Source organism: Osmerus eperlanus, chromosome 22 (assembly GCF_963692335.1).
Source record: "Osmerus eperlanus chromosome 22, fOsmEpe2.1, whole genome shotgun sequence".
In the NCBI taxonomy this organism is placed as follows: Eukaryota; Metazoa; Chordata; class Actinopteri; order Osmeriformes; family Osmeridae; genus Osmerus; species Osmerus eperlanus.
In genome coordinates this window covers 577,923-605,204 of record NC_085039.1, presented here as the reverse complement: position 1 = coordinate 605,204, position 27,282 = coordinate 577,923, and the positions used below count along the sequence as shown (strand labels likewise).

Genomic DNA, 27,282 nt, shown 5'->3' with positions numbered 1-27,282 from the left:
GCAGCTGTGATAGCTAACGAGCTAGGCAGAGAGAAAAACGAACATTTACCTAGCATCCACACCTCAAACAAGTTGACCTAGACGCAAAACTATACGTCCAATCCAAAATATAAGGATATTTTCCGAGACCCAAGACTCTGCCGAAACCAGAGATATTCTTTATATGTCTGTGCAGTCAGAAATACGACTCTACCTGCAGTTTCAAAAACGTGTTCCTTTTGCTTTCCTGGTGCTTGTTTGTTTGGTTGCCACGGTGATGGCGCAGCTGTGATAGCTAACGAGCTAGGCAGAGAGAAAAACGAACATTTACCTAGCATCCACACCTCAAACAAGTTGACCTAGACGCAAAACTATACGTCCAATCCAAAATATAAGGATATTTTCCGAGACCCAAGACTCTGCCGAAACCAGAGATGTCCTTTATATGTCTGTGCGGTCAGAAATACGACTCTATCGGCAGTTTCAAAATCTTGTTCCTTCTTGCTTTCTCTGACTGATTTTACTCACCTCTCCATTGAAGTTAGTGAGAGAATTTGAAAGGCTGCTCTCGCTTCAAGGCTCATAGCTGAAAATCTGTAAATGTGAGCTCTTTAGTAGTTACATTGGCTGAAAGAGGACAATTTTTCCTACATTTTAAGGTATAACTTGTTTCTGTAAGTTAAACTATATGAACGTTAGAGGAATTTGTTTGACAAATTAGTTGAATATCAGAAAAACACTCTGCTTGCTGCTCATTCATAAAAATCAAGAAGGAGCAAACATTTTAATGTATTTCAAACTGTCATAATTCAAAATTGGCTGAACATTTGAAAAAGCTGAATCATTTGGGAATAGCTGAATGTCTTGTGAACATTTTAAAGGTTGAATGGTGTCTCTAGCTGAAAGTAAGCTGAAGTAGTTACGTTTGAAAGAGGAGGAAGCTTTTTAATGATTTGAAAGGATTTACCATTACTTTTAATGGGAGAATAATTTGCACAAAAACCTTAATGTCTTAAAAAGTATAAAAGTGAGAAATACCAAAAGTCATAGCCATCATCTCCTGAAGGAGCTGAACGTTTTGATACAAAAGTTGTAGGAATCGGTTAAAGTATGCAGAACGAGTTAAAGGCCAAAAAACGGCGGAAGAACTGAGAAGTTGAAAAGCAATAGTGAGAATGCTTAACAGCATTCTCACAATAAATATATATGTGAGAGAACAAAGGTTGTGCCCGTGCCGAAGGCAAAGCACACCCAACTAGCGCACGACATCAACGTCATCGTTCTCAGCCACTCCCTCTGTTCGCTGATTGGCCGATAGAAAATTAACCTGAGACATCTGACTTACGTACCGAATGGCCAGACCTAGTACAGAAGCAAAATGAAAGTTGAGCGGAAGTACGTAGGAGGGCAGAGCCAGGCTAGCATAGCAGAGCAGATGAGAAAAAAAAAAAACAGAGCAGATGAACGATAAAATTGCTCGGTTTGATTCCCGGCCGTGCCAACGTTGTGTCCTTGGTCAAGGTACAGGGGAATGTCCCTGTACTTACTGTAAGTCGCTCTGGATGAGAGTGTCTGCTAAATGACTAAAATGTAAAATGTAGAAGAAGCCAGTGCACTGATCACCGGAACAGCTTAAGTTGTGTACATCCGGCTAGAAAGAAAGCGCTTGAAGGAAACAGCTAACTTTCTCGAGCTATAATTTAGTAAACTATTCGAGTTTTTCACCACCAAAATGTCCAAACTAGAGGTGTTCAAGGATTTTATCACTGAGCGATTAACAACAGCAGCTTTGGAGATATTTGCTGCCGCTGAAAAATCGTTTGCAGAGTTCGAAGAGGAGATTTCTCGTTCGAAGGAGGAGAGTGCGCGACTGCAACGGTTGTTGGATGTTGTTACTCAACCTGAAATCAAGATTCACCGAGCAGGTTCGATATAATAACTACAGTTGATTATACATTTCTGTGGCGATGGAGTAGTTTATTATGTAACTACTAGCTGTGTCCCTACTCCCTAGCTAGCTAGACTAGCTATAGTGAAATTAATTACTGTTTCCCTAAGTACATCTACTAATAATAATATCAGCGTACATCGTAGCCTACTGTACATTACATCTCACTATTGTGTTTTTATCATAATGTTAAATCAGCAATAAGTTCAGTTTTACATTTGTTGACGCTTGGAACTCTCCTGAGGCTTGTTCCATAAAGAGAGTTTACCGAATAAGCCAGACTTATGTCAGTTAGTCTGACTCATTTAGTTCATTCGGTTCCATAAAGCTAGCTCAACGTAGTTCGAACTGGGTTACTATGGTAACGTATGCTTCGAAACTAGCCATGGTCCCGGGCAGGCTAGACCGTGTTCTTGCTTAATCAGACGTTCCTGTAACACTGACCCAACGGGAAAACAATGATTTACCACGGACATTCTCATTTTCTTATTCTCAACAGTTTAATATGTAGGCTACATTGATAGAAAATCAACTTAAATAGCCTACATAGGCTACAACATTTAGCCTAATGCATTAAACAATGATGAACAATGCTTTGATACGCTACACACTAGTTGTGGAACGGTACACTGAAGTCACGGTTCGGTTCATACCGCGGTTCCGACATCACGGTTCGGTACGAGTTCGGTACAATGGAGGGAAAAGCAAAACAAACCAGGTTCCTCTATGAGTGAATACGGCGCATTGAAGATGACATGTAAATTCCGATTGCGTCAGTAATTTATTTGGCCCTATTTGTATGTGTATCTAATGGCTGGTTAAGCACTGTAGGGAGAAGTTGAAAAACATTTTTTGTCTCGTTCCAGTGATTGGCACACCTGGTTGATGGCGTCGGATATTTTTAGTCATTTAGCACACGCCAGATGCGTTATATGCGTTAGCATGTTAGATGTATTTCCAGTCATATACACCACAACCAGTGACGTGCGGGGATGTCAGTAAGAGGCTAGGCACTTAAATGGGAAAATGTGTCCAAACCTTTGACTGGTACTGTACATGTTAAAGAATACAGGATCGAAGTGCACAAGTGAGTTTTTCGCTTGTCGTCCGCAGTGAACGGACAGTAAAAGCACTGCTTATTCTACAATTTTTTGTATTTGATTATGCGTAACTGCTACATTCGTCATCGTAATGTCTAAACAATTGGAATAACACGCACATTGCATATATAAATCACAAGAATAAACAGTAAAAATACAAATACAAGTTTATTAAATAAAATGATTTAATGAAAATGTTTACGTTTGAATTTTGGCAGGGTAGGTGTCAGGAATATTAATCTATCAAGCATTGCACAGTCAAGTCGGGGAACAAGTTTAAGAAAGCTTTATTGCTTGCGGCCGGCCCACAAGGAGACAAAAACATCACACGCCATTGTGCTACAAAGTTTGTCTGCTAGCATGTTATGTCTGCATACAGTCATTGGTTAAGACAAAGGCATGCAAATGTCCCAAGGCTCTTCTTCATGGCTCCCTTGCATAGACCTGGCGCGCCACATGTGTGCGTGCGTGTTTACGTGTGTGCGTGTTTACGACATCAACCCTGATTGAAACACAACAACAGGATCTCCGGTCCTGGGGTCGTAAACTCCTTCACATAGGTGTCAACAAATGGTCACCAGACCTTGCGTTTCCACCTATAGTCCTTGTCACAAAGTATCTCCTTAAAACAACCACACCAACCCCCTTCTTCTAAGTCCTCAGCCCCAAGATAAGGGTCTTGTATGTTTACCCAGAGTTCAGATTTGGGGATAGGCCTCTCTTTGCACCTAAGGAATACTGAACACAGAATCATTTTTATACAGGATAAATGTGTTACATCTTCAATTTTTCCAACAGTAGGCAGTGCCTACCTTGCCTACCCAGACTGCACGTCACTGCCCACAACTGCTGAACCACGCCGACACATAGTGCTTGTCTTATCCACCACTCTCTCGCCTGTACTACTGTAACTGAATGGGAAACCAAAGTTTTCCCAAACTTGCAATCTTAAAACGACCGGCGGGTCCGCTATCTCTCGTGGGTCGCCACCAATCGCCATACTCGTCCTTAGTGCTGCTAGCTAGCTGCACTGTGCTACCTCTGACTCACGGCAGCGCCAATCAGAGCTTCAGAGCTACAGATTAGATTTCCCGAAAGAACACGAGTATCTAACAGTAGTTCTGCATTACATTTATTAATTTGCACGCAAGTTTTATTTAATTTTATACCGTGTATTCTCCGTGTAATTTCATGCACCGAACCGTGACGCCCGTACCGTACGGTTCGGTACGAATACATGTACCGTTAAATGTATGGCTATGGTAGTTTGTGATATCAAATGTTTATAGGCATCAGGCATAGGCCTATATCTTAATCTAAATGATCAGAGTATAATTATCATAGCTATTGTTAATAGTAGCCTACAATTGCTAAACAAACCTAAATCCATACCCTCCATTTCCCTGACACAAAAACCATGTTAAAAACTTAGGCTATGGATAATGTATTAATTAATAGTAGGCAATTTATTTTAAACAATGTCAAAAAAAGTCAATTTAGATGTGTTTAGAGGGTGTCTGTTTTTTAATCAACGAAGCAAAGGTCTAAAAAGGTCCTCGACCTACGTAGCCTATCGTTCACGTCAATCATGGCGTGTCATTTTATTTTGATGAAGCGGTGGATGAGGGAGCTGTCATTGTACATGATTTAAAGGGAACGTTCTTTCTGGAAGAAGTCACGTGGCCGTGTTCATTGCTTTTGCCGTGGTGGATTGTATGATCCATGTTTTACCTGTCGGGCTGCTTAAGAATAGGGTGCACGCGCAATTAGTTTGACTACTTAAATCTGACTTGAATTAGTAAGAGTGCGTGAGCTGAAATTGGCCTTTATGGAACCGCTTTAGCCCCGCTTGACTAATTAATCTAATGCAAGTCAGGTTTGGGACTTTAAGTCCAACTTTTTTGAGCGGCCTTTATGGAACAGGCCTCTGGGGGGTGTTCCATCAACGTCGATTACGGAAAAGCGAGACTTATTTCGCCAAGTCTCGCTTACTTCAGCGAGAGTTCCGTTCCATTAAGGTGGCTTGTTGTAGTTATACCTACATGACCAAGGTAACTTATATTTCGGAACTAGCCTGCTCCGTGTCAGGCTAAAAGTCGAGTTAAACAGACGGGCTCTAGCTAAACTAAGATGTGTTGCAAATAACAGGCAGAAACTGAACCTCAAAAGACAGTTCCGTCGAGTAAATTCCTAGCCTGGCTCTGTCCTCCTATGTACTTCTGCTCAATTTTGATTTTGCTTCTGTACTGCGTCTGGGCTTGAGGTACGTAAGTCAGATGTCTCCGGTTAACTTTCTACCTGTCCATTCAGCGAACAGAGGGAGTGGCTGAGAACGATGACGTTGATGTTGTGCGCTAGTTTGTGTTGTAGTTCCGTAATGGCAGCAGAGAAAGATGCGAGCGAAGCCATTCAGTCCGTTGTGGCAACGCGGCCGAATATCCAGAAGTTAAATCCGGAGGAAGAACAATCTTTGATCCCCACGGGGTTCGTCTGATTTTACAGCTAGCTCCGTTAGTCGTGAAGGAGTTGGCTAAGGCGAACGCTAGCGATTGGAGGAAGCGTTAACTTCCTTCAAGGAAGTTAACGCTTGTCAATGGAGTGAGCCCAGACTCTCTGTACAAATGAAATGTACGAGAGTCTGGTTAGGACCAGGCTAGCAAATTCCTGCGCGCAAAGCACTTTGTTCGGAAACATAAGTGCAGACTTTTTGAAGTGCAGACAGAATGAATTTCCGTGTTTACTTCATCTCCAAAGAATGTATTAATTTAAATAAACAAGTTAAAGAAATAATGTCACTTTAACTGTTTTCAAATGCCATTGGTTAATTGCAGAGGTGTCTTACTTAAGTAGAAATTTTGGGTATCTATACTTTACTGAAGTAATTATTTTTCAGCCAACTTTCTACTTCTACTCCTTACATTTTCACGCAGTTATCTGTACTTTCTACTCCTTACATTTTTTAAATAGCCTCGTTACTCCAATTTCAGTTCGGCTTGTCATCGTTCAAAAAAACACACACAAAAAAAACTATCCAGAAAAAACGCGCCATCCGGATAGAGTGAATTTGATTGTGGTTGGATGAGAAGTATAAACATATAACATTCCGACACCCTATTGGTTTACGTGATCCATCACCTGCACATGACACAAAATCACGTCAAACTCCAGCAAGGAAATAGCAGACGTATGTAGCCTACGAAGATGTCCGTGGCGGAGACTCAAGAGAACTCAAGCAAAATGTCCGAACCAAGCACCAGCGAGGAGGTTGGTCGCTAGGAAGATTAGCCAACCCTTCTACATCCCTGGCCGTACCTGGAAGAATTGTTCGACATGTTTGGATGCAAAAACAACTCCTTTCGAATGCGCTGCAGGCTCTGCGCACCCAAGTAGGCTACCACAAGCTAATGGCTTTTCACAAACTCAAAATTTGAATAAAGGCTATTGATAACATGCCTCTGAAGTTTGACTTTTTGCAGCATTACAATACTTATAGGCAACTAGTCATCATATCTTGCGCTCCATGAAACACATGTTAATGCTTAGTAGTAGGCTACACATATATGGTTCTTTAATGTATTTGCATTGTACTAAAATGCGTTCATTTTCAATGGGCATAAACAGGTGCAGCCCACATTTTTCAATATTAACATTTCAATATAACAAGTCATTATGGCCTTTGGAAAAATGTTTTTTTCGGGGGAGGTGGGATCGTGCATTATAGACCCCTGTGCCTAAGCTTTTGTCCTTAATGGCATTTTTTCCCCTTACTACTTTTACTTTTATACTTTAAGTAGTTTTGAAACCAGTACTTTTATACTTTTACTTGAGTAAAAAGCTTGAATTGATACTTCAACTTCTACAGAAGTATTTTTAAACCCTAGTATCTATACTTCTACTTGAGTAATGGATGTGAATACTTTTGACTCCTCTGGTTAATTGACATAAAATAAGGCCTTAGATACTAAGCAGAGCGTCTAGACAAGTTACAATCAATTATGGCTTATCTGTTTTTTGACAACTCTGTGGATGAAGGTGCTCAGATTATACAAAGAGCGTTTATCCCACCAGCCCCAAGGGTCTTCGGAGACAGAAGTAATGCTTCCCTGACCAGTATATTTGGAAGAGGTATAGGTTCAGCAGGCCCAGCACAGTTTATCTTGATAGATTTTATTGTCATTCAGGGCTTGACAATAACGATGGCCCGATGGCCCGGGGCCAGTAAAAAGTAACGTTGGGACAGTTAATCTAGCCCAATCGGGCCACTGCAAATTATTGATTGAAAAAATTATTTGCATTGTAAAAGTTAACATCCATATGTTTTGCTATCTGCTAAATGCATAAATAACTTTGCAGCTCTTGGGGCGCACAGTTGGCAAAGCAAGAGTTGAGTAGTGAGTATAGTGTCAAATTGTAATTCTCTAATCTCAATATTTTTTTTTACAACTGGCGCGAGACTGGCGCAAGACAATAAAGTGAAGATGGCAGCAAAGTAAAGCTACGAGCTCAAACGGAAGCAACTTTTTTTTATGGAACGAAGATGCACTGTGTCTTCTGTCATATGTTCCCGTCTAAAGCAGACAAAAGTGGATCTTTTTACGCAGGCACCGACAATTTTCGAAAACAATCCCTGACCAGCCATGCTAGCAGACAGCACCTGGTTTGCGTGACAGCTAAGCGGATGGTTGACAATCCATCTTCCAGGCCGTTGACCATGCTGGTCAGGAATTTAAATGCAGATGCCCATCGTGTTATTGCACGACTTATAACAACGGCATATCACGTAATTAAGACGGGCCAGCCGTTCGCCTCGTTCCCCCAGGCTATTGAACTGCAGCAGAAGAATGGTGTCGACTTGGGTACTTAGTATCATACTGATGAAATGCTAGGGGAGCTTTTATATATTAGCATTGAGGGACAAGAGGTTTCAGTTTCAACCAGACAGAGTTGTGCAGAGATGGCTGTCAGCAGGGAAGAGAGCACGTCATGTTTGAGGTTAAAAGTCAATTGTTTTGCTGACCTTTTTATTTTTTATCACTAGAAATGTGATTTCATTTTTGTTCTTTTTATATCCAGGATGTGTTTAATAAATGGTTAAACATGTTAACAGAATAACACAACTTATAAGTCTTTGGTTTTGTTGTAACAATGATAAATTACAAATTCGGTAGGCCTAGACCAGGGGTACTCAATTAGAAACCCAAAAGGTCCACTAACCAAATTTCCATTCAGTCCAGGGTCCGGAACAATTATGGTTTATTTTTCTGGCCCTTCAGAGTTCTGGGGGTAATTTTGTTCAAAGTGTCCATGCTTTGTGTCATTGTGACCATAGCCGCGGGAACATAGTATATTTTATCAGGGGGGTGCTGCTGGGGTGTGGGGGGGGGGTTCTTAATGTTGCGGGGCGGTAGGGATGGACTGGGAGTAAAAATAGGTCATGCATATTATGTTTGATGTGTGGCTAGTTTGTGAGAACGCTAGGATACTTAATTTGAGCACAAAATAGTTTTTTGAGCTTTATGTAAAATGAACATAGCCGTTTTTCAATTGGTAAAACCTTGTCTAGTGAAGGTGATCGTCTTTTTGTCTCTTAATGTTTCAGCCCCACCCTTATGTTTCTTAGCCTGGTTTTCCATTGTTATTCTTCTCCCGGTGCTCCCGAAGGCCAGTCCGCTACTGCGGGGCTGGGCTGTGCCGCGGTGGTGAATTTTCAAGTCATATCATTGGAAATTCTCGTGCTGTCAGGGGGTGCTACAGCACTCCTAGTTCCCACGGCCATGATAGTGACGTTTCACATTAGCTACCACTATTGACAAGGGCAACCGTCTCATTAAACACATCGGTTTTGTGCGCCCCACAGGCAGCACAAATGCATACTTGAAATGCAGTCTGAAATTAGGTATTTTTGGATTTGGATTTTCGCCGGGTTTAGAGCACGCCATGTTTTTCGCTAAGGAAGAAACAGGTACTGTTAGCAAATCGATTAGCCTGCGTTGTTGCGAATGACACACACAACCTGACCCACAGAGGTTGCAACCAACTTTCAGTGAGTGAGTTGTCATGGTGATTACAGTTATTAAAGCTCCTGATTGGACCTTTGTATTGGACAAGTAAGATAGAAACCACATTTAGTTGGAACAAAAAGATGTGCCGGTTAAAATGGAAACGTTCGGTCAAAATGAATCAATTCCATAATAATATATTGGTTATAGGTCCGGGTCCGGATAGAGAACCGCCTGGGTCCGGACCCGGACCGTGGTCCGCCAATTAGTGACCCCTGGCCTAGACTATGTAGTCTGCTGGAATCACTCACAAGGAAGCAAACTCACTGTAGCCAAGCCTTGACCACTGTTCAGTCTGTCTGCATCTCTGTGTGTCTTTGCATGTGGGACATTCTTGAACATGGTTGGTGACTTAAAAAGGTTTAGCAAAGGTAACTATGCCAGGAAGTATGAAGGGTATACCTTGCTCCAAAGCAGTACCTGAATATTATCATCATTTTTCCAGGTAATCTTGAAACACAAAGAATCAAGGAGACTTTTTATTCAATTTTATAAAGCATGTTCATTGATAAAAGTAGCCTATATGTTGACAAGCCTCTATATTACTTCATCCTCTCCTTCTGGCTTCCCCAATATTATAAGTGCAATATACTGTCCCCATGGATGTATCCAGGCCCACTGAAAGACTCAGGGGGTGACTGCCTGGTGCCCCCAGGGTTGAAAAAGCGTTTCTAAAATGCTCTCTCACGGCTCCAGACTAACTTTTTTTTACTAGGAGCACCGTAGCCCCTGACTGAAAAATTTAGGAGCGCAAGCAGAAAATTTAGGGGCACACCTTTAAAATCGACCTGCAATGCGATTATTAATTTAACTAGAGAGGGTACAATTTCTGGGGAAATTGTGGGGTGTGCTTACGTTGGTTGCAGATGGGTCATTTTTACAACTGATATACAGCGACGCACCACACAAGCTTGAGTTTAAATATTATCTAATGTGACATTACGTACTGTATGCAAGTCTTAGCTATGCCTTAACCTTTTCATGTTCCTGTTAAATTTGCCTGAAAACGCCTAAACAGCATACCCAAAGTAAATTGGAAGCTGTTCTTGAACCATTTGGAGTACATGCATGTAAATGATCTCTTTTGAAAGCTGACACTCTGAAGTTATGTCCCCTGTTGTCAGGACCCCTGTCAGTCCTTCTAGTGTTGAGTAATAGAAGCTTGAACACAAGGAAAGTGAAAATTTCTATTTCCGCCTAGATTTTGTTTTGAAAACAGAGGCCTGAAGAGGCCTAGAGGTGGTAGGTATTATCTGGAAGACTAAATTGGACCACAGGTTGAAGCCTTACCCAATTCAAATCAAAAGTCAAACATAATACCACAATATATTCATATTTGACACATGTTTTTATAAGAGTACATCCAGGAATTTTCTAAAAGGGTCTTTTGGAGACTCCAAAATGACCCTTTGTAACCAAGGTCAAGGTCAAATAAAAAGGTATTATTTTTCATAATTGTTATCTCTGGCCCATCTCTGGTACTTAGAAATATCATATATAATAGCTAAATCCCTAATTAGTAATACTGAAACACAAAAACTGAAGCATGAACACATTGGAGTGCTTTATCTGATTCCAAGGATTGGCGCACAAAGAACACTGATTCTGTCAACCATATTGCGCAATCGACTGTTATTTTGAAGGCTCCACAGACGCATACAAATGAGGTATTGGCATTTTCAGCTAGCTGTCAGCTACAAGGCTAACGAGCTAATTTCAGAGCCAGTCGAAGCCAGTTCGAGAAATTTGTTTAGAACGAGTGTGGGGGGGGGGGGCGGGGGGGGGCAGGACGCACAGACCTAGTTGGCTTTAGAGGGCTGTCAACGGGGCATGGAAGCTCCTATTGGGTCGAACAAGGTGTCAATCAAAAGGGGAGGGTTCAACGGACATTTTGAGACCTTCATTTTGTAAATACTCCGTTGATAAATCGGAGAAAATAACACTTTTATGTGAACAAGTTGTTTCTTCCGTCGGCTAACTTGCATAATGAAACAAAGGATAATGGCTATTCATGAACGTAAAACATTGTATTTGGACGAATTACTTTACATGGTTAGATACTTTGAACCCTTGGGACTTACGCAGATCAAGTTTTGATGGCATGATTTGCACACCTGGACCTATTTGAACAACTTAGGGTGAGTACAACTTTTTTCTTTGGCATTGTTGAAGGAATGTTCACCGGAAAAAGACGTTGACTTTGCTTGCTATTGCGACTTGATCTTGAATTGGTTTATTTCAATGGAAGCACAAGAATCGTAGCTTTCCAACGATGTATAACATGTGTAGCGTCTAAAAAATATATTTTTTAGAATTTAGTGCGTCGTAACTGAGGAAGGGGGAGGCAGCATTTTTGTCTCGCGGGCGAAACAGGAGCGTAAACAGGTTAAATGTATGATGCACTTATCAATCAGTCCTCCTAGAAGGGGCGATTTTAGACCCTTTTTAGGGGTGCTCAAGCACCCCTAAATTTCATCTCAGCACTCCTAAAAATAATAATAATAATAAAAAATAACAATTATTATTGTTTATTATCATTTGATGCTGGTAGTCCTTAGTTTTTTCATTCCTGCAATATTTTGCATAATATACATAAATGAATTAATTGTTATCCAGTGAAATTAGGGATTTATTAGCAAGGGGGTTTAGCACTTTTGCAAGGCACTGTATTCATGTCACATTCTCATTGGGGGCTGAGCACCCCTGAAGGTCTGTAAGACTTTATTTATATAGCACATTTCATACAAGAATTGTAGCTCAAGGTGCTTTACATAAAATCAATAAAAACAATAATACAAGTGATAAACAATTCAAACAAAAAAAAAAATCCCAATAAGATCTCTGTTCAAGAGATAAAACAACTTTAAACATGCATCTTAAAAGTAACATATACATTTGGTTCACCCCTGGTCTGTATATATAAAACCATACACTCTGTTAACAGATCCTTTCCCCAGGTCAAGAGTATGGGCCGTATTCTCTGTTAACGGATCCTTTGCCTCAGATCAAGAATACAGATTGTTTTACATATTTGTTTAAATACTTCCCGCGACCAGAGTTCTTGTACGCTATCAGAGTTTGCCAACTCTGACCTAGACAAAGTAAAAATAGCAAGTCAAATAATGACCCAAATTTACTAAACCAAGATTCTACAATAATATAACTAATAAAAGTAGGAAAACCCTTTTGAGATAAAATTACTTAAATGCTTCGGTAAAAAGGTAGGTTTTAAGCTGTCTTTTAAAAATGTCTAGAGTGTTTGCTTCCCTAATATTTATGGGTAATTTGTTCCATAGTTTTGGGGCGTAATTGACAAAGGCCAAATCACCAATCTTCTTATGACTGCTTCTGGTGACCTCTAATAGGCCTGCATTTTATGATCGCAGTGTTCTAGCTGGTGTGTAGTTCATAAAGGAGTTAGCAATGTAGCTAGGTCCTTGTCCGTGTAGAGCTTTGTATGTGAGGAAAAGGACCTTAAAGTCAATTCTGAAGGTAACAGGGAGCCAGTGTAAAGTAGCTAGGACAGGACTAATGTGTTCTCTCCTTTTAGTTTTGGTTAATAATCTAGCTGCAGAATTTTGAATGAGCTGTAGTCTTTCAGTGGTTTTCTTGGGAAGACCAGTGAAAAGTGCGTTACAGTAGTCCAGCCGGCTGGATATAAAAGCATGAATTAACTTCTCTGCATCATTTTGGTTTATGAATGGTCGTACCTTTGCTATATTCCTCAGGTGAAAGAAAGCTGTTTTGGTCACTTTATTAATGTGAGAGTTGAAATTCAAATCTGAGTCCAGGATTACACCGAGACTCGTCACCTCTGGTTTAAGACAGGGGGTTAAGCCTCCAAGATTCTTAATAAGCATCTCTCTTTTGGATTTGGGGCCACATAGTAGGACTTCGGTTTTGTCTTCATTTAATTTTAGAAAGTTATCATTCATCCATTTGTTTATTGCCAACAGGCAGTTGGTAATGGAATTGATGGCCGTTGCATCGTTGGGTTCAGTGGATATATATAGTTGTGTGTCATCCGCATAGGTATGGAAATCTATGTTATGTTCTCTGATTATGTCGCCGAGTGGTAACATATAAAGAGAAAAAAGTAATGGACCTAAGCAGCTTCCTTGAGCAACCCCGTAGCAGTTCTCATGTTTCTTGGACCTATGGTCACCTAAACTAACATAAAACTTCCTTCCTGTGATATATGATTTCATCCAGTTCAATAAACGATCCGTGAACCCAATAAGCTTTTCCAGTCTATTGATTAGGATGTCGTGATCAATTGTATCAAATGCTGCACTGAGATCTAACAGGATAAGGATAGAGACTTTATTTGCATCAGAGTTTAGTCTGAGGTCGCTAATTATTTTGGTGAGAGCAGTTTCAGTACTGTGATATTTCCTGAAACCTGACTGCGAGACTTCCAGGATGTTATTTTCTTCAAGAAAATAATTTAATTGGACTAAAACTATCTTTTCCAGTACTTTACTAATAAATGGAAGGTTTGATATTGGTCTGTAATTTGCAAGTAGACTGTTATCCAATTTGGGTTTCTTTAATAGGGGCTTTACAACAGCTGTTTTGAAGGCATCTGGGAAGACGCCAGTTCTAAGGGATGTGTTTATAATCTCTAGCACCGGACCTGAGACACTATCAAACACTCGCTTAAAGAATGTTGTGGGTATAGGATCAATATCTGAGGTTGTGGAGTTAGATTCGCTGACAATTTTGGAAAGTTCACTAAGTGTGATACAGGTAAATGTGCTCATGGTTATGTTGCAGAATCTACTGATGTCAGTTTCGACCCCACTATTAATAATACTAGCTCTGATCAAAGTTATTTTGTTCTTGAAGAACAAAGCAAGCTCTTCACATTTAACTGCTGAGGATGGAGGTGGAGCAGGGACAGTGTTTAGCAGCTGGTCAATGGTGGAGAAAAGAACTCTGGAATTTCTGGCATTTTCTGTAATAATGTTGGAGAAATATTCTCTCCTTGCTAGACGGATGGTTTTGTTATAGGTGGTTAGTGTATCTTTGTAGATATTGTAGTGGATAGTGATCTTTGTTTTCCTCCATTTTCTCTCTGCTGCACGGCATTTTCTTTTCGTTTCACTAACATTTTTATTTCTCAGCCATGGGGAGGTTCTGCTTGTGCACTTCTTTTTGGTTTTCAGTGGTGCAACAGAGTCTAACACAGATAATAGTGCATCATTGAGGTTCTCTACCATTTTATTCAGAGAGCAATCATGGTTAGTCGGCTCATATAGAGCAAATTGTTAAGAAAATGTCATCATAGCTGTATCGTCTAAATATCTTCTATGGACTAAGAATTCTTTTTTGGTTTTTGTTAGGATAATTTCCACATTAAAAAGTATATTATGATGGTCTGAGAGGGGTAGATCAGTTATTGAAATATTATTGATATTTAGTCCAGTTGTTATCACTAGATCTAGTGTGTTTCCGTGCCGGTGTGTTGGGTCTGTTATGTGTTGAGTTAGATTGAAACTGTCAAGGAGATTTAAGAGCTCAATAGTTCTTGGGTCTGCTTTTTTATTTACTTGGATATTTAAGTCTCCGTTTAAAACTACTTTGTCATATCTAGTGACACATAGTGATAATAGTTCAGAGAATTCTTGTATGAATATTGGCGAGTGCTTGGGTGGCCGATATATAATAACAAAAAGTATTGATTCGGTTTTGAGCTCTATAGCAAGATATTCATATGATGTGAATTCACCTAGCTCAGTGATTTTGAACAACAGTTTAGAGGAGAAAATAGCTGCGACTCCTCCACCTTTTTTTGATGTCCTAGAAACTTGGTGAAAGATGTAATCGGGCGGACACGCTTCTATCAAAGTTGCTGTTGCCGTGTCATTGTTTAGCCAGGTTTCTGTTAGACAGATGCAGTCTAAGTTGTTTTCTTTGACCAGATCATTAACTAGAAATGTTTTGTTATTTAGTGATCTAACATTTAGAAGGGCCAGTTTCATCTGTGGGGTATCAACAGATAAAACAGGGGCTGATAAATCTGTTGGAAGAATATGGATAGTTATGTGACTTCTAACACTAGTTTCAAGTTTGTAACCATGCATTTTACCATGCCATTTTCTGTTTGTGATGATGACCGGTATGTCCAATGAAATAGCATGGTGGCTGTCCTAGCGTAGCTTTTCTTTGGAAAAGTCTCTGTCACTGAGCTGTTCCATCACAAGGGAATTCATCCGGGGGGTGCAGATCTGTGCAGGGCCCATGTCCTTGCAGGAGGCTGTTTGAATGTTCTGTTCTGTTCCATGGGAGGTTGTTAGGGATGCGTCAGTCAGCTTAGACACAACAGGGATAGGGAGAGAAGCTTGATTTGTGGTCAGGAGCACGTGATTGATGTTTGCTGTTAGTAGTCGAGATCCTCTACGGTTTGGGTGGAGTCCGTCAGCTTGAAAACGGTCTGCACAGTTCCAGAACACATTGAAGTTATCGATAAATCTCAGTTTGTGTGTCAGACAGACAGATGCCAACCATGTGTTGAAAGATAGTAGTCGACTGAAGGCTTCTTTTCCTCTGCGAAAGCATGCAATCGGTCCACTGATGAATACATCTTGATATCTGTTGAGTGTGTTCAGTAGCTCGGTGATCCTGGTCTGATCCTAGAATCGCCCGTCCTACACCACACTTGCTGAGCAACAGCGCTAACACATGCAGGGATAACGTAGCTAACAACGCTAGTGCTAAATAAGTATTTAGCTGCTCGGCTCCATGACGCCGGGTAAGAAGGGCTCGTCAGACAGCTCACCAAAAGAACGAAAGGGAACCCACTTGTCTGGCAGATATTTACATTACATTTACATTTATTCATTTAGCAGACGCTTTTATCCAAAGCGACTTCCAAGAGAGAGCTTTACAAAGTGCATAGGTCACTGATCATAACAACGAGATAGCCACAAAACATTGCGAGTAGCCAAAACATGAAGCACACATTGTGAACAACCAAAATAAGTGCCAAAGGGAAGAACCATAAGAGCATGTAGTTAAACAAGTTACAATTAAACAACATGAACTGCAAGTGTACCTGTGGAAAAAGCAAGCAACAATAATAAAAACAATATATCACAGCGAGTACAAAAATTTAAGTCAGTTACCACTAACCACAAGAGCAACAAGTCTCTAAGCAAGAGTCATTGTGATCCTTGAGGAAACTAACATCGGGTCAAGCGAACCATTCCTAAGTACCGTTGTACTCCCGGAACAAGTGCGTCTTGAGCCTTTTCTTGAAGGTGGAGAGACAGTCAGTGTCTCTGATGGAGGTGGGAAGTTGATTCCACCACTGGGGGTCCAGACAGGAGAAGAGCTTGTGTTGGGACCGGGCGGTCTTGAGCGGTGGGACCACCAGGCGGTTGTCTGAAGAAGACCGTAGGTGACGGGTGGGGGTGTAAGGCTGCAGGAGAGACTTGATGTAGACGGGTGCAGTCCCGTTCACTGCTCGGAAGGTCAATACCAGGGTCTTGAATCTGATACGGGCCATGATAGGTAGCCAGTGGAGAGAGATGAGGAGCGGGGTAACATGGGAGCGTCTGGGTAGATTGTAGACCAGGCGGGCCGCTGCGTTCTGAATCCTCTGAAGAGGGCGGGTTGCACATGCTGGGAGACCAGCGAGCAGCGAGTTGCAATAGTCCAACTTGGAGAGGACAAGTGCTTGGACTAGCAGCTGGGTGGAGTGCTCAGACAGGTATCTCCTGATCTTCCGGATGTTGTAGAGGGTGAATCTACACGACCGGGAGACCGCAGCAATGTGGGCCGTGAGGGAGAGCTCGTCGTCCATGGTAACCCCAAGGTTCCTGGCCGAGGATGAAGGGGTCACCGTCGCAGATCCCAGGGTGATTGAGAGATCGTGGGAGATGGAGGGTTTAGCCGGGATGATGAGAAGTTCTGTTTTGGCGAGGTTCAGCTGGAGGTGGTGCTCGGTCATCCAGGCGGAGATGTCTGTGAGGCAGGCCTCAATCCTAGCTGAGATCCCCGGATCGGTCAGGGGGAACGACAGGAAGCCATGGGAGGTGATGATTGGTCCAAGTGAGGTGGTGTACAGAGAGAAGAGGAGGGGTCCAAGGACGGAGCCCTGTGGGACACCAGTGGAGAGCTGGCGAGGGCCTGACAGTTTGCCTCCCCAGGAAACCTGGTAGGATATTCCCGACAGGTAGGATGAGATCCACTGGAGTGCAGTGCCAGTGATGCCCATCTCAGAAAGTCTGGCGAGCAGGATCTGGTGGTTAACCGTATCAAACGCTGCAGAAAGGTCCAGCAGAATGATGACGGCAGATAAAGACATGTTCGTAGGAACCTAGCGAAAAATAGCCTAAACATTCAATTTTTTACTTGTAAAAAATGCTTGCACCGTCTCAAAAACTGGTCGCACAATGCGAACATTTGGTCGCAGTCTGGAGCCCTGTCTCTAGAGTGGCAAAAATGAGACCAAGTGCCCTACTGTCTGCCATTCACATTGTGAAATATGCTTGAGTGCCCAGGGTGCCTCTTAACACAATAAATTATAATGTGCCCTCTATAAATTTCAAAACATGTCTTCATGAGTTCCTTTATGGTAGAGAAAATGTAATGCAGTACCCTATAACAGGGCTCCAGACTAACTTGTTGCCTTGGTTGCACTGGTGCGCCTAACTTTTTTATTTAGGTGCACCAGCACAAAATTTAGGTGCACCCAAATTTTTCCTTGCGTCGCCACAATTTCAAGGTCACCTTTTTATCACGCTCCATATACATTCATATATATTATGTAAATGATCTTAAACAAGAATAAGGTGTAGGTAAATATATTTTTTATTTGAAGCACAATCATACTGTATATATAAAAAATATATTTTAAGTGCTTCACTGAGCTACCAAACTAAAACATTTTAAGCAAAATAAAACATTTCAAAATAGAAAGTGCTACTGTTTAAAAGTGCTTCCCTGAACTGAGACCTAACATTTCATGGCTCAAAGTCTTATAGCGGGTCCCACCTTGCTGTCGCATGCCCTTCAGATGGCCAACACCTGTAATTTGGCCTTCTTGCCCTATGGCCTTGGCTAAATCATCTTGCCACACTCTCCCTAGCATCAAAATCCTAGCTCCATGGCCCAGCTTCGTAACTCAGGGGTCCGCAATTCATTTTTACAAGGGGCCACATGAGAAACCTGAAATGTGTTGGAGGGCCTCATCAATTTGCTCACTATTCATTTTCTCCCATTGTAAAAAGGAGTAAAGTATATATTTTGATTAGCTGCTACTGGTTATCAGAAGAATAAGGATATTCTGTAAATATTTATTTTAATATTTTAGATTTTGGTGTAGGTCAAATAGGAAAGATTATAGAAGTAATAAACAGTATAAACAACAACAACAGTGTTTCATTTTATTTGTAACCAGTTAATCTTCACAAACACTGAAAAGTTGTTTTGCAGTATGTTAAAGATGTGGAATTGATCAACTTTATACAAAAAGCAATACGTTTTTTGAGTTCATTTTGTTCTGTGAGAGAAATCCAGTGGGCTTGAACAAGTGCATCGAAATCTGTCTGAATGTCTGAGGTGGATATGCGAAGGACAGCTGACAGGTAATGATCAGGGTCTGCAGTTCAACTAGCAAACCATCAGCCCGCGCCCACTGAATCAGTCAAGTTCTTATTATGTCCGCGTTAGTTTTTTTTCTTCACAGCTTTCACTTTGACCTCAGTAAACAGATACTTAGAAGTCCATGTCTTGTTAAAAGTTAATCAGTGGCAAAGTTTTTCATTTTCGAGGGCTAACCAACAGCTAACTCTCCTGTCGGTGAGGTTGCGCAAGCGCACATATGTAAATCGCTTGATCACTGTAGTCTTTCAGGACTACATATTTACTACCGCTCAACACATTTATTTATTTTAATTTTTTGATTTACCTCACGCTGGCCGGATTGAGACAGCCTGTGGCCGGTTATGGCCCGCGGGCCATACAATGCCCAGGTCTGCTAAACTGACTCTGGTGCTCAGGTCGTAATTTCAATCACACAGCACGGAGCTACAGGAATATCTGGACCACAGCCAATCAGAGGCAAAGACCCGCCCCATCTCTGTCTCTGATTGGTTTAGACCACGATATGATCCAACCATGAGTGTCAGTTCCGTCTTAGGATAACAAACGCTTCGTTTGTGGAGAGACAGCGGATGCGAGGAGGTTAGGTGCACCGGTGCGACCTAGGAAAAATTTTAGTCGCACCCGTACACATTTTGGTCGCATTGTGCGACCAAATTGGTCGCACTCTAGAGCCCTGTATAAGGTGCCCTTACAATGGTCTAAATTTGACTGTTCCCGTGCCCTTACTTCCAGTGGAAAAGGGTACTGTTATGAAGTGCCCTTTATGCTGCGCCTACATGAGTGTCCCAATCTTGAAATCTGGGGCAGCTGTCCATACACTGTCAGCCAGAATAGAATATGCACGCGTAATATAATAATGATATATTCTTAGTCATGCTGAGCAATTTTAAATGACTGTTCTGCCTAGCAAAGTGTGCTACAGTTTGGGTCACCTTCTGATCTGAAAGTTTGTGCTGGATCTGTGCAATAATACTTATTTCAGTGAATCCCCATTTTAGTCATGGTTATCTTTCCCTTTTATCTTAAAGCTCAGCATTTAGCCTATCAGTTAATAAATGTGTGTGGCAAACAGGGATGGAAATAAAATTTAAAAAAAATCAAAATCTACCAGCCACTCAATGTTTTTACCAGCCACTTTCTTGTTTTTAACCGACAATGTGTAACTGCATGTGAAAATTAATACTACAAGATCTACAATACTTAAGCAGTTTATTTAATCTCAGTCTCAATGAAACACTGACACTTTCTCTTTTATACATAAACAAACCACAAACTGATATACATTTCATTAAATGAGTAGGGCAGATTAAACAACAAACTAACATTCCTCCACCCATCCTCCCCAATCCCAGTACAGTTTACTCCTGCTCATCAGAATCAGATTCTGAAGTTTCAGAGGTGCTTTCCTGAGCGTTCTTCTTCCACGACAGGGCGAACAGCACCCCGACGCAAAGCGGAGGGGTGTAGCTTCGCTCTGAAGGGGCTTATTTTCCCGATAATGACAACGGCGTTGTCATTATCCCGCTTATTACACGGCTACTTGCCAAAAAAAAAACTTAACACAGTGTGTCTTATTGCAATTTATATGTTGCCATTCGTAGTGTTGATCAGCAGAGAAATAGTTCGCCAAAGACGTTGAACTTCATAGACGTTGAACATTCTTTTGGCTTCAAATCAGCTGACGTCGCGAAGCAACGGAGTACGCTGGAGTTGAAAAGTTACCGGACTACTTGCGGAGTGCTACGAAAGACGTGAATCCGAGGCAAAAAGGCCACTTCTCTTGACAGCGGTCAGTTATACATAGCAACGGTCTGTTATCGAAAAATAATTGACTGCAGAACGTTGGGGCATTCTACAGCATTAAGAACAGCCGTGTAATAATTTTATTTACCCACCACGGTGGCCGGTAGGTGAAGCGAGTTTACCCCACAACAGAAAATCACTTGCATTTGGCTGGTGGCGGGTGCTAATTTCCATCCCTGGTGGCAAAGTTATTTTGAAGTAATTTATACATTTTGTTCAAGATGTGAAGACAAAAACATTATTAGCCCACATCAAGTGCAATTAACCATGGCCTTCTCGTGTTTTAAATGTTATCCTACAATTTTCAATTACTGCCACGTTCTTTTTGGGCCTATTCTCAATCTCCTGTTGAGAATATTGAGCCATAGCTACTAGAGATGCTCCGATCAGGTTTTTTGGTGCCGATCACCGATCACTGAAATCTGTATCTGCCATCCGATAATACCGATCACCGATCGAAGCATTCTATTTATTGTGTAGCATTATTTATGAAATTAATTATTCTTAACAACATTGGTATTGTATTTTAAGTATTTAAATTACGAGACGAGAGAGTATCATGAATTGACCATCTGTTCTATTGCAGGGAACGTGCAACATTCCAGTGTAGAAGCTCTCTCGCTTACTATAAAATGTGTAAATAATAATAAGTATTAAAATAATAATAAAAATATAAATCTTTAAATAAAAATCACAACAAAAGAATCACGTGCAACATTCCACTCTCTAGAGGCTCTCAATAGAACTTGGAGCTTATACAGTAGCTTTCCTGTGGAAAAATAATACAAACTTAACTGGAACATAAACAGGCTATAGCCAAATATCCAATATGTTTCAAGTCAGTCAGTTTCTTTTAGTTGCATTTATCAGGAGATAACAGACAGAATAAAGATAAAAGGTCCACAGGAAGTTAGCAATTAAACAAAAAAACAAAACATGTATATCTATCTGTATAGTGTCACTCACTCTCACATCCTTTACTCACTCTCTCACTTCACTCACTTCACGCACGCACTCACTCACTCGGTGAGGAGGCATACTAGAGTATTCAAACCTTACTTCTGATTAAGCAGCATCACTGGAAGATTTGCCTTGATAAATATAAGCATATCAGCATTTTTAGGAGTCAACCTGTTCCTCTTCTCATCTAAAATATGTCCTGCTGTGCTGAAAAGTCACTCGCTATCTACACTTGTACAAGGTGCGGAGAGGAAGACTCGTGCTGCTTGTGCGAGAGCAGGAAAGAGGTCTTTATTGGCCTTCCAAAAAGCAGTGGCTGTCCGTGACTGTTTTTGTTCGAATGCGGGTCTCACAGAGTAACGTAGCACAAAATTCCAAAAGACTATTTTCCGATAGGCAAAAACTATGACAAACGCTATAGTATGGCTTCAAAATGTACAATTAGAGGCTAACAAGTAACACTAGCAGGTAGTAGCATTGCTATGAGTATTATGCTAGGTTGCTAGGTAACGGAAGCTAACTAAAGCTAGCTAGCTTCCGTTTTGGAAAACAAACTCTGGTGGAAGCGTCGGAAATATTTAGAACTCACGCATCTAATCTCTATCTAAGAACTACTATCTCTGATAGTAGTTCTTGCAGATTTTATGTCATCTGATCGGCCATGTTTGATCGGCCGTTTTGAGAACGCCTATCAAAACCGATAATGGGAATATCGGCCGATATGGATCGGCGCCGATCAGATCGGAGCATCCCTAATAGCTACTGTCAGAACGGTTTCAGACAGCTCATCAAATTACACTAATTATCAGTAGGCCTAACTATATAGTTATGTTAAGTAGATTTAGAAGGCCTACAATTTACGCATTTTAACGGCCGTAATGGTTTGACAAAAATCTCCCTTGCCGTGTTAATTGCGGAAACATTGCCCTTTTTGGGGACAACTAAAAAAAAAACTACAAAAATCAATTTACACTGCTGAAAATAACACCACTTTGCTGGTTTACGCTTTGCTTTTAGCGACATAACTCCTCTTTTCGACGATCGCCTGATCTGGGCTGCACAGTCTAAGCTTATTGAGGTCTAGCTTGAATTAGCGTTGCCTGTTAGTGGAACGGCTTGAGGCTTAAGTCTAACTTGACGTTTACCCAAGTGAGACTTATTCGTGTTAGCGAGACTTGCGTTAGCGAGACTTGCGTTAGCGACGTTGATGGAACACCCCCCAGAATTACCAGTTGTACAATTTGCTGTAAACAATAGTGGTGATGAAATTGACTGTGAAGTCTTAACATCTTTGGATCAGGGTTGGGTGAAGCAGCGTTGTCGTCAAGACCACCTAAACCGAGACCAGGTCATGACCAAGACCAGAGTGTCTAAAGACCAAGACAAGACCAAGACTTTGAGGGGACGAGACCGAGTCAAGACTAGGGATGGGGATCAATACAAGGTTCTATAAGGACTTGGTTCCAAATTTCTCAAAACCCGAATATCAATAAGGTTCAAGCTTATCGATACTGCTATCGAGACTAGTGGCTAATATTATGTAATGTTAACTTATGTATCGAGAGATAAGAGTCATGTCATTTAAATCAAATCACTGGTGCACAAACATACATCGATTGGCTGTTAAAATGACTAAATTCAATTGAATTGCCTACCAACCGCCTTTAAACTAAATAAAGAAGAATTTAATTCACGCCCTGCTTCGCTTCATAGCTCATTTTGTTGCTTGCTAGGATGGCTGAACGTACTAAGCAGTCAAAGGCTTGGCTACATTTAAAAAAGACAAAGATAAGGAGGAAGCGACATGTAATGTACGAAGGTAATTTCTTGCAAGGGGGGGGAACACTACAGCAATGATTAAGCACCTTAACATTGTGCATCAGTTAAAGGGAAAATGCAGTAGGCTACCTTCGACTGTCTTCGAGTCGCAACGGTGCCACTTTCAGCTGCCGTCAGGACAATCCTCCTCCACCCAAGGTATGCATGGTGAGCACACCCCAACTTCGTAGCAAGTCTCCATCGTTGACAATAGTAAGACAATTCATGGCTCTACAGTGCAACCATTTCACTCGCATATGCCCTTAAAATGAGATACGTGCGCGAACATTATTTGCGAGCAGTGTGTGAGTAAAGACTAGCCTCCCCGGCTCGCTGCTGATCATTCAAAACATAGTCACCGGGAGCATGGCTCTGTGGGCTGCTTAATCAGCTAATTAAACACAAACAGAGACAGAAGAAAATAGAGATAAGATAAGGAAGGTTTGGGTTTGGTTAGCTGGTCATTTAGCTATATCAGGTGCCTTTTGTTGAAACGTGTTGAAAACGTGTCGTCAATGTCACTTTTTGTCAACCGACCAATCACAGTCATACTAGTTACTCATCCAGGTTGTGGATAGTAGCCTACATCTGCAGTGGACATATGAAGATTTAGCCAGAGTCAGGATCCATTGTGGCAATATGTGCTCCTTTTAGCCAGCCTCCTCCTGAGAGCAACACGTTCCCCTTGTTCTATTTTACATCTGTTTTACTTAAGTCATTGTTATATAAATAATAGAAAATTATCGATAGTGGTATCGATAAAGACTTGGATCGTTAAGCAGTCTCGAAAATGGTATCAATATCAATAACAATTTACGATCCCCATCTCTAGTCAAGACCAAGGCAGGGCGAGACCGGGTCAAGACCAGACCACTCAAACTACACAAGCAGTAGGGTTTGACTAGGTAAAAAGTTAGATTGGATCTGTCTGTGTATTTGAACAAAAAATGTGCACTCTTAAAGTAGTGCCGTGTGCTTATGGCCAGTCCAAACATCCTATTAAAAACAGCGCATTAGCATAGTACTCGGTCTCTGCTTTCACATCTCTCTCTCACCCAAGTGAAGGAGCGCAGTTTAACTTAACATTATTAAGTCGGGAGAGGTATGCAGCTAACATGAGTTAACATTGATGTAACATAACTTTCTGCCGCCACGGTATCAGAAATAGGTCTGTACAAAATTTTAGGCCGTCTATCAGCAGTGATTATTAGAGTGCATGTTGGAGAATAGCACGGACACGCGCTTCACACCGCAGTTGAGATTGCGTGTGTGCGTCCTTGAGAACTGTAAGTCGTATAACTTATGTTGTCAGTTCATTTAAGCCTATTATTGTATTAGTCTATAGTTCTTGCAAATTTTAATTAAGGTAACTGGTGATTTTCGTTGTTTGACAGACCTGCCCCCACTGCTAAACAAAATCCTAGAGGAAACACTGATTTTTTATTCATTAGCTACATAGCTTTATGTGGCCTAGCTTGTTATCACAAACAAAATCTAGCAAGCAACTGAAACTAACGCCCTGAAACATACAGTATGTTACATACAGTATAGCTAATACTCGCTAAATCTCTGTGTAATGGGGGAAGAGATTTCTGAAGAGTTTTGGTACAGAGGCAGATTGCAAACATTTAGGTAGCTAGCTTTGCTAGCCTTACGCCTACCTTTTTAAATGTTTTCTTTCTAAATGACAGTAAAAGTTGGATGTAGGCCTAGTCCCAGTCGTCTCAGTGAGTGTCTCTTTACGCAAGCAGTGTGTTTTCTTTTGGACGTTATTGTAAACTCTTTGTGGTTCAGGTAACCAAATATAATTACAGCTGATTTGGCCAACATCTTCAGACAGCCACTGTTTCACCTATCTTCCTCATTCCCTTTTGGGGTGCGAGGAGGTTGTAGTTATTGGTTGCATTTGAAGCGTGGCGTTTTACATCCAATAACAGTAATGATATTAACAAATTAAACATTGCACAGGCAATTTAGTGATTGTCCCGCAGTTGTGGTCTTGACAGGTGTTGAAATAAAATCCCGAGCCCTCTTTGTCCGAGACAAGACCGAGTAAAAATGCGGTCGTTTCCGAGACCTTCAAAATATGATCTTGAGACCGGTCTCGAGTACTACGACACTGGGGTGAAGTGTTCCCTATTTGGACGACCATCCCAGAGACCCCATGCTGAGATCTCTATCTACATACTTTAGTTTTAATTGGTCTCTTTAGCTGTCAATCTAGGTTGCAGAATAATAAAGCAGGCCACATCTAACTGTTGTCTTGCCTCTTCTTCCCCCCAGATGTGCAGCAGCTCTCTCTCCCGGAGCCCCCACAGATTAAAGAGGAACAGGAGCTGTGGACCAGTCAGGAGGAAGAGCAGCTCCAAGGACTGCAGTCTGAAACTACAGACTCCATGTCCATTTCTACCAGTGTGAAACATGACTCTGATCAGGAGGGTGTTTCTGAATGTTCACATGTTGACCAAACTGTTAAAGTGGAGAACAGAAAAGGAGATTCTCTACCCACCAACACAACTGAGGAGCAAATCAAAGCAGAGCCTGATGGACAAGACTATGCAGCACCAGAACCAGGCAGTGACTCTCAGCCCCTCTCTGTTGTAGCTCCAGACTGTCCTACAGCTCAGAGTTTGGAGGAGGAACATGGAGGAGTGCTGCTTTTTCAGAACAGAACACAAAACATTGAGGCTCAGCCAAGGGAAAATATCCCACAGAGACGTAACACAATACATCAGTGTCAACAATGTAACAACACTTTCAGTCAGAAAATTAATTTGGTTTCTCATATGAGGACACACACAGGAGAGAAACCCTATCAATGTCAAAGATGTAACAAACGGTATTCTCAGAAGGTTAATCTGGTTGGACACATGAGGACACACACGGGAGAGAAGCCATATCAATGTCAGGAATGTAGCAAAAGATTTAGCGTGAAGTCAGATATGGTTAGACACATGAGGACACACACAGGAGAGAAACCTTTTCAATGTCAGGAATGTAGCAAACTATTTGCTCGAAGTGGTACTCTGGAAAAACACATGAGGACACACACAGGAGAGAAACCTTATCAATGTCAGGAATGTAGCAAACTATTTGCTCGAAGTGATTCTCTGGAACAACACATGAGGACCCACACTGGTGAGAAACCATATCAATGTCCGGAATGTAGCAAACACTTTTTTCATAATTGTTCTCTGTATAAACATATGAAGATACACAGGTGAAAACCCGTATCAATGTCAACAATGTAACAAATCTTTTCCTGTGAGGCTGAGGCCTATACCATGAAGCAAGTTCAATATACCTGGTATATATTGTATTTAGCTGGCTTTGCCAAGCTTAACTACAGCAAACTATAACATTAAACATATATTAAGGCTATTAGCAACACCATTGCTGTTGCCAAAAGCAGGAAAGAAAGCTGTATAAAAGTTAACATGAGGACCCACACAGGAGAGAAACCCTACAGCTGCCCACTCTGTGACTATTTATGTGAAACAAATAGCCAATGAAACATTCACCTGCGTATCCACAATAGAGAAACTTCAAAGCAGTGATGTCTTGGGCCAAGCTGTCCCAGCAGTCACCACCTGAGAGAACTTATGTATGACCCACAGCTGGAAGAACTACTGTCCTACACCTACTGGGACAGCACATGCATTAACACCAGCTCTACAGTCCAACATGACAGGACACAGGAAAGATACTTTACACCTGTAGTGATGTAGGAAAGCTGTGTTATACTGCATAGAATGTTGGTAAAACTATGACTGACACTTTCACATTTTAAACTACATGGATTTGTGTTGTTAAAAGTGGCTGGTAATGTATAGGAACTCTTGAGGGACATGTGTGTTGTTCTAAACACACCCTGAAAATGTATTAGCATTTCCAGGGACACCAGACTTGGTGGTTCTGATGCAGAGGGTTACTGTGTCTCTCACCAAGTGATCACTTGCTTTTGGTTTTCAGACTGTACTGATTATATTTCAGATGACACTGA

The 27,282-nt window shown here is 41.3% G+C and overlaps 1 protein-coding gene and 1 long non-coding RNA gene across 2 annotated transcripts in view; both read left to right on the top strand.

Annotated features, from left to right (window-relative positions):
- LOC134008529 (uncharacterized) overlaps positions 1-27,282 on the top strand; it is a 50,051-nt gene extending 22,769 nt beyond the window's left edge. The window contains exon 2 of the long non-coding RNA XR_009928138.1: positions 26,749-27,282. This is a non-coding gene — a long non-coding RNA (uncharacterized LOC134008529). The remainder of the gene's footprint in view (positions 1-26,748) is intronic.
- Positions 1,570-27,282, top strand: LOC134008511 (zinc finger and SCAN domain-containing protein 21-like). The gene is made up of 2 exons (XM_062447924.1): positions 1,570-1,904; positions 25,563-27,282. The coding sequence occupies exons 1-2, from the start codon at positions 1,712-1,714 to the stop codon at positions 26,501-26,503; spliced, it is 1,134 nt and encodes a 377-aa protein (XP_062303908.1). The 5' UTR covers positions 1,570-1,711; the 3' UTR covers positions 26,504-27,282.